This window comes from Peromyscus eremicus, chromosome 8a, assembly GCF_949786415.1.
Source record: "Peromyscus eremicus chromosome 8a, PerEre_H2_v1, whole genome shotgun sequence".
In the NCBI taxonomy this organism is placed as follows: domain Eukaryota; kingdom Metazoa; phylum Chordata; class Mammalia; order Rodentia; family Cricetidae; genus Peromyscus; species Peromyscus eremicus.
This window is the reverse complement of record NC_081423.1, coordinates 21,572,831-21,581,431: the sequence shown is the minus strand read 5'-3', so window position 1 is coordinate 21,581,431 and position 8,601 is coordinate 21,572,831. Positions and strand designations below refer to the sequence as shown.

At 38.5% G+C, this 8,601-nt stretch overlaps 1 protein-coding gene across 1 annotated transcript; it reads left to right on the top strand.

The window, feature by feature from the left end:
- The first annotated feature begins 1,313 nt into the window (after positions 1 to 1,313).
- Positions 1,314 to 2,858, top strand: LOC131915947 (SERPINE1 mRNA-binding protein 1-like). Its single transcript, XM_059269251.1, has one exon. It carries the CDS (start codon positions 1,349 to 1,351, stop codon positions 2,528 to 2,530), a length of 1,182 nt encoding a protein of 393 aa, XP_059125234.1. The 5' UTR covers positions 1,314 to 1,348; the 3' UTR covers positions 2,531 to 2,858.
- The last annotated feature ends 5,743 nt before the right edge of the window (positions 2,859 to 8,601 follow it).

Sequence of the window (8,601 nt, the reverse complement as noted above, 5' to 3'; positions counted from 1 at the left end):
TATGTTCGTGAGTGGACAAATGAAACAATATTTTGTCAATAGCCTCACCTTTTAATCATTTCTACCAAATAAAAACTTTTGTTTCACTGGAATTTAAATCATTAAGTCCCAATGATTATGCAATCTTCTGATGCATCTTAATGATTGTAAGTATAGGCTAAAAACAAGTTCCACTGGAATTCCACACATAGTAGGAGAATAAAGTGCATCATTCTCCTCTGAATAAATACATTTTATAGAAAAAGTATAAGGACAATATAATGGCACATATGTGAAAATGATATGCTATCTTAAAATTATTAAAAGTAAAGTATGTTACCACAATTGACCAACCTGAAAATTCAAATACATGGTTTTAATATTTTGACACCATTTATATAGCCAAGGTGACATCATTCTATCCCTTTGTGTCATGATTTTCACATCCATAACATAAGGGTAATCAGAAAGTATTGAGGGTCTTTCAATTGCATGATTAAATTAAGTGGTTCAGAGAAGAGTAAAATAAACTTCTTCATGTGATTATGTGCATCATTTTTACACTGTTTTAAAAGAATAATTTGAAAGAATTCTTTGGAACTCTGTCATGAGCTATTTTGATACTTACCATAGACTGACTACAACTTATATATTTTATTTCAGAAAAAGCAAAATGGCCTAGGAATAGATTTTGAGATTATAAGGTAACATTATCCATCTTTAATTAGTTGAAACAGAAGTGTCTTTTGGAACAAGGAGAAAGAGGCATGAGTCTAGGCTAGAGGTCATGATTCTTTATTGGACTCCATAAGGGCCTCCACCGTAAGTACGGGGACTTGACTGATCTTCTTACTCTTCAGCACATGCAGACTCTAAGTTCCATCCAGTCTCAGTGTGTCTCATGACTGTACCTTTAACTGTAAGATAGGGTATGATGGCTGCTTAGGCTGAATTTCCATGTCTAGGTCTATATTAACAATTGTGTAAAAATAAAATAATTGCATTAGGTAAGAGACAGTTCCCCAAATAGAAGCAGAGAATGTTCTTCAGAATGAGGGATGGAGAACCCTGCTGTCAAATTCAGTGGGTATCTATGTCTACTCACCTGCAAATATCAAATATCTCAGCCAAGATAAAATTTCTGGCATTCTTTACATGTGCTTCATGTTCTGGCACCTTTGTGCTCTTCTCTATGTCATTACCCTTCAAACATGCCTGACTTCTTTCCTTAGAGTTAAGTTAAAGTTTTTACCAATTAATAGGAAACAGAGGTTGACACTTTATAGAGAAAGGAAAGAGCAAATAAATAAATTCAAGATGTGGTTATACCGCTGCAATCCGTGGAGGAACGCGCCGCCGAGCCACCATCATGCCTGGGCACCTACAGGAAGGCTTCGGCTGCGTGGTCACCAACCGATTCGACCAGCTATTTGACGACGAATCGGACCCTTTCGAGGTACTGAAGGCAGCAGAGAACAAGAAAAAAGAAGCCGGTGGGGGCGGCGTTGGGGGCCCTGGGGCCAAGAGCGCGGCTCAGGCCGCGGCCCAGACCAACTCCAACGCGGCGGGCAAACAGTTGCGGAAAGAGTCCCAGAAGGACCGCAAGAACCCGCTGCCCCCCAGCGTCGGCGTGCCCGACAAAAAGGAGGAGACGCAGCCGCCGGTGGCGCTTAAGAAAGAAGGAATAAGGCGAGTTGGAAGAAGACCTGATCAACAACTTCAGGGAGAAGGGAAAATAACTGATAGGAGACCAGAAAGGCGAACACCTCGGGAAAGAAGATTTGAAAAGCCACTTGAAGAAAAGGGTTCTGAAGGTGGTGAATTTTCAGTTGATAGACCGATTATTGAACGGCCTATCCGAGGCCGAGGTGGTCTTGGAAGGGGTCGAGGAGGCCGTGGACGTGGAATGGGCCGAGGCGATGGATTTGATTCTCGTGGCAAACGTGAATTTGATAGGCATAGTGGAAGTGATAGATCTTCTTTTTCGCATTACAGTGGCCTGAAGCATGAGGACAAACGCGGAGGTAGCGGATCTCACAACTGGGGAACTGTCAAAGATGAATTAACTGATTTGGATCAATCAAATGTGACTGAGGAAACACCTGAAGGTGAAGAGCACCCAGTGGCAGACACTGAAAATAAGGAGAATGAAGTTGAAGAGGTTAAGGAAGAGGGTCCAAAAGAGATGACTTTGGATGAGTGGAAAGCTATTCAAAATAAAGACCGAGCGAAAGTAGAATTTAATATCCGAAAACCAAATGAAGGTGCTGATGGACAATGGAAAAAGGGATTTGTTCTGCATAAATCAAAAAGTGAAGAGGCTCATGCTGAAGATTCGGTTATGGACCATCATTTCCGGAAGCCAGCAAATGATATAACGTCTCAATTGGAGATCAATTTTGGAGACCTAGGCCGCCCAGGACGTGGTGGCAGGGGAGGACGTGGTGGACGTGGCCGTGGTGGACGTCCAAACCGTGGCAGCAGGACTGATAAGTCAAGTGCTTCTGCTCCTGATGTAGATGACCCAGAGGCATTCCCAGCTCTGGCCTAACTGGATGCCATAATACAACACTGGTTCCTTTGTGGACCCTCCTGTTCAAAGCTTTTGCATGCTTAAGGATCCCAAACAACTAAGAATTAAAAAAAAAAGACTGTCATTCATACCATTCACACCTAAAGACTGAATTTTATCTGTTTTGAAAATGAACTTCTCTAGCTACACAGAAGTAACAAATATGTTAGTCAGTTTTGTATTTAGAAATGTATTGGTAGCAGGGATGTTTTCATAATTTTCAGAGATTATGCATTCTTCATGAATACTTTTGTATTGCTGCTTGCAAATATGCATTTCCAAACTTGAAATATAGGTGTGAACAGTGTGTACCAGAAAAAAAAAAAAAAAAAAAAAAGATGTGGTTATACACAATTATAACTATCTAGATGAACTACTGACTCATAAGATGTTAGAAGCCCACCTGAGATCTCTGGGTACAAAGTACCTGAAATACACTAAATTCAGAGCCCAGCCAAGGCATGAGTGCTAAGAAGAAACTTCTTAGGACCTTTAGCTTTACTGCATGTGAGACAGAGGATTCCCAAGATTAAATTTGGACAAAGAACTTGAGAAAGCCCACTGAAGTTACTCAGACCTCCTGCAAGGGTATGGCATAGGTACTCCAAAGTTTTGCATCACAAAATTGAGTGAAGAGCCCCCCTCAGGTATAGAAAGTTGGGAAGGGGGTGGAAGAAAGTATCAACTGCTAACGAGCATTGTGGTGGTTTGAAAGAAAATCACCCCCAAAGGAAGTGACACTATTAGGAGGTGTGGCCTTGTTGGAGGAGGTGTGTCACTGTGGGAGCTGACTTTGAGATCTCTTTTTCTCAAGCTTTCCTCATTGTGGCAATCAGTCGACTTCCTGTTGCCGAAAGATATAGCACTCTCAGCTCCAGCACCACAGCTGCCTGCATGCTGCCATGCTACCCATTATGATCATGATGGACTGAACCTATGAAACTGTAAGAAAGCCCCATCAATTAAATGTTTTCTGAATAAGAGTTGCCATGGTCATGGTGTCTCCTCATAGCAATAGTAAACACTAAGACAAGTGTCAAAATATTTAAAAGCCAAAACAACTGAAATCTACTTAAATAGCAACAAATTCTAGATTTCGACAAAAGATGAGATTGATTTTGGGCCCTTCACTATGACATTAAGGAAGTTTGTCACTGGGTGGTGGTGGCACACACCTTTAATCCCAGCATTCAGGAGGCAGAGGCAAGAGGATCTCTGTGAGTTCAAGGCCAGCCTGGGCTACAGAGGGAGATCCAGGAAAGGCACAAAGCTACACAGAGAAGCCCTGTCTTGAAAAACCAAAACCAAAAAAAAATAAAAATAAATATAAAAAATAAAAAAGTTTGTAGGCAAATATCACTTATTTAAATATAGGTAATAAAATTTTATGTGTGTTGTACTGGGTATAGAATCTATGACCTTGAACTGGCTATGCAAGTGATATATACCTGGGGTATATTCCTAGTCTTTATTAACTTTTACCTCCCCTGTCCATAGCTACACAATAAATGTCATGAAAAAAAAAAACCCCACAAACCTGTCAATACAGGTAAAGAAGTGAAAAATATGAGTAATTTTTGCTCAAAATGAGAAAGAAACTTTCAATAGAAACAGACCCAGAAAAGGCCCAGATAGTAAGCTAACCACACAAAAGCTTTACCGTAGCTGTAATTATAATTTTAAAAGATCTAATAATTATAAATACATAGAAGAATTTGAGAACAAGGTGAACAACAATGTGCAATGGCAAATGAAAAGTTTCAATATTTTATTAAAGATAATTGACATGAATAAAGACAGTGAGAAAGAACATTCTACAATTGATTTAGGGTAACAACATAAGACTGAACCTCTTGAGAAAGACTGAGAACATACCTAGTCATATTATAGTCCATCTGTTCAGAGAAAAAAGGATAGAGGACCAATCTGTGAAGCATCTTAAACTAGAAGGTAGAGATAGGTCAGGGGCAAAGATATATTACATAAAGGGGAACATTTGTAAGAGTGACTGGTGATGGTAACTTCTCATCAGAAGCAGGCCAGCAGACAGGCTGTCTCATCACTAAGAGGAAAAACATGAAAAACTACTAAAACAGAATCTCATTATAACCAAATTAGTCTTCACAAATGAAGGTGAAATCAAGGGGAGGGCTTGTCTCTACAAATGCACACTTCAAACATATGTCTAATTTGTTAAGGACAGAGACAAATAATAGTGATGGGGCTCAGATCTCTACAAATGAACCCAGAGCCCTGAAAGGAGCAGCCATATTGGTGGGGATGAAAAGACTCTTTGAAGGATGAAGGTGTTCCCAGCTTATGAAGAAATAAACCACAAGCTAGCTAGCTAGCATCAGGGAGGCTAAGGTATCTCCAAAACTTATACATCCTGGTTTCTACAAGCAAAATCTTAATGGGGACTCATTATAATATTGAACATTCCTCAAGAGAGAACTTCCCCTTATGAATTAATCTAGAAGAAAAGTTGCTCATTTACCCTTTTATATTTTCCTCATTACTTTTCTGAAATATTTGGTTTCTGATATCCACTTTCTCATTTTCCTATGCTGAATCATATACTGTATAACCGTAAACAATTTGCTAGAATGCATATGCAAATAAATGTACATGCCCTGAGTGGAAGTCAAACTGTACAAAATTCACTGATCAGTGGGGATTTCAGAGAAACCATGGGGGCAACAGCAATAGCAGCAAGAGAACAGAATTTGATCGCACAGTTTGCTACAGAAGTCTCCTGTGGAAGTGCTAAATCTCTTAGGATCATTAGTTTCTCCCACTGCCATGAGCTTTGGGTTGGCTTGGTGTAGTCTAGGCCTCCTCTTCCTCTCCCTTACACAGGGCACTGACTATCAAACACCCTCCGTTGTGTTGTTTGACCTACCATCCAATTCCCCTGCAGTCAATCTCCAGTAAAACTGAAAGGCTATGTTAAAAGAGCACCAACCTTCAGAGTTGCATGTGGAAAATATTCATTTTCGCACTCTGTGATTGAAGTCAGAGATGTCTTACTGTCAGAATTCTCAAATGTCACTCCTTCTCTGAGAGAGTAGAGGGCATGGGAAGCGTGTGAAACTTTCCTTTTAAAAGAACTCCAAGTGAATACTTAGTGGCAACAGAAGGTGCCAGGTTGAGAAATGAAAGCAACAGGGCCCTATGAAAGCACAGAACTCCAGAATCGCAGCTGGGTTCGTTCTCATAATGATGATACCGCTGCATAATGTGGCATTCAGCTCCACATTCCCCTTACCAAATTGGAGGTTAAAATGATGACCTGGCTCAAGGGTCAATGTTGAGATACCTGATGTGGGAAGCACTATCAATTAGAGATGAAAAGTCACAGGGCTGTCAGGAGGCTTTCCTTCTCTCACAAAGGGGCCCTGTGCCTAGAGGTATTTTACATCTCTCAGGTTTTACTCCCTGTTACAAAATGAAGGGGTTAGAATTGATAAGGTCCCAGACTCTACTCAAGACTGAAATTTTAGGAGTAAGTGGTCGATTGCTCTTCAAGTAGATTTACTTTTACATGATAAGTTTTACATAAAGAAAAAAAAAGTGGCTTATGAGCCAACATTAACCTTGGAAAGTCCAGGCTGCATGCTAATGCACCATCCATCATTTTTATGTAATTTAAATACAGCCAAGTATTTTTTCAATATCTGTGGGAGCCCTAGCTGACATATTTAGCTTGTTTATAACAACTTTATAGTATGGAAATGCTAATCATTATACAATTATCCCTAAAATGTACTGATCATCAATTAATTGATTTTTGCATATCCCAGTGACTTTGGAGTACAGAAATAAATTTTCATATGTTAACTTTATTTGAATTAATATTCAGTTCACTAGAGACAAGTTTACAAACCTAGTTCATCCTTAAGCTTTTTAATTCAGCATATAAACATTATTATTCTATTTGTAAGTTTAACAAATTCAAGTGATTACCTTTAAGGAAGCCTTTGATTATTGTTTAATCTCATGTAAAAATTTAGTTAAACAAAATCAGACTTTCAAATTACATGTATAAGCTTAATACATCTCCTTTCTGTTTAATTACCTCAATTGTTGCATGAACCCTAACGAGAAGTTAAATAATGCACATATACTTTATAAATACAATTTGTAAATAGAATTATGTTTAAGTTTTTAAACAAAAACTACATGCAATATTTCAATTTGGGGCACACATCTAAATTCTTTGGTTTTATATTGTGTATATTGTCAATGATAAAAACCAATTCATTTTCTTTGACAAAAAGTATTAATCCCATAAATGTATCCTCTTAAATATTGTCTGCAGTTTCTTGTCCATGGACATGATCAAAGGCAAATAATACCCACTAAGAGATTAACTATGCTGAATAATGGAATCCTGAGAGGCATGTCCTTATCTAGTTGGAAGTAAATAAGTAAAAAGTTACTGACCTTGAGAGATAGTTAGCTGTTTAGATAGACATCCATCTGTGTGATCCTCCAGCTGAGTGGGCAGGTATCCTGACCCACAGACAACCTTTAACCCACTTGGGATTCTGATTTCAATTAATGAATTACTATATGATAGCAATATTTTACCAAGGAAAACAGAGCCTCATCTACAACAATGTACTTTAAATACTGTCATTTTGGAAAGAAGATGGATGCAAATTCTATTTCCTTCAAGTTTGGTCATCTTTCATACCAGTGTATCATTCTTGTTAGCATGTAATGGCTTTCATTTTATTATTCTTTCTAAAAATCAGAGAACTCCTTTCACTGATGCCATTCCCACAATCTCCCTCAGCCAGTGATCAGTCACCAGAAAATGCTGGGTAGATCATTAGTTTCCAGATGAGCAGTCTTGTAATGCCAGGGTGAATAAAGAATATTATAGATGCTACCAAAGGGCATGGGAGCAACTTGGTAATATTTGATGAAAACAGTGCAGCAGCCATCCTGTCTCTTCTATTTTTTGGTTAAAATGAAGCTCCTTTTTCTTTTTTCATATTGTATAGCTGGGAAGGAGTTTAGATTTTATTTTCATTTGTTAATATTTAATTATCTTTTGAAAATTTCAACCATGAGTGTTTCATTTACGTCATTTCCACCACATATTCTTCCTGTGCTCAGCCCACTCAACCCTGACTCCCTTCTCAGTTGCATGGCCTCTTCTTAAAGACTGTTGTTACATGTATGTATTATTATAATGAACTCACAAGTGAAATATCGTGCAGCTAGATTAAGGTAGCCACTCAAACACTTGCCAAGTCCCAAACTCATCTGTCTCTATGGATATCTATACAATTAGAATTGTATAGATTCTGAAGTTGTAGAGCTTAACTTACAGTTTTACACTCTCAATATCAATTACATTTTGATGCACTCATGTACCAAAAATAAAGAGGTGAAATCATCCATCTTTGGATTCTTTTTAAAAGTCATGGCACTGTAGTTATGTGATCACTTGTCAAATATACACGGCTACTGAGTCGTTTCTACCACTCAGTCAAGCACACTGTTAGAACTACTTACAAGCAATCCATCTAACACACTGAAGACATACTGTATTCTGTCCTCTTTGGCCTAACATTGTGTAACTATTTTTAGATATATTTGTGTCTAACATCTTTAAAATAAATACCTTCCTACATAAATTCTCAAGGGTCTACCAAAGTTAAATTATGCACCACCTACAGTATCTTCTGTGTATAAGCCCTCATCTAGGCTCAACTGAGTTCACATAATCGAGAGCCTGGGCCTGAAAGGAGCTGACTCTAGAGTTGGGCACAAGGTGGTGAGTGGAGATGAGGGCATGTCATCAAATATGTACATCTTCTCGATAAGTCACTGCCTTATTGGGTTCCTTGTTCATTCTCAGAGCCAGGGATCATAGTTTGCTTTTCCTTAGGGAATAAGTTCATCTTCCTTCAGAAAAGGAGTTCAGAGGGATTTGAATTCATTGTTCTGATTAACCTGTAATTACTCAGAGATCCTCATTTGAATTTTAAGAACTGTATTCCCTACTAACCAAGAGATATTTTCAGAAAAGACAT

Bases quoted from the DNA above. Each gene is read 5' to 3' on its own strand.
- LOC131915947 (XM_059269251.1), top strand. From the start codon at position 1,349: ATGCCTGGGCACCTACAGGAAGGCTTCGGCTGCGTGGTCACCAACCGA.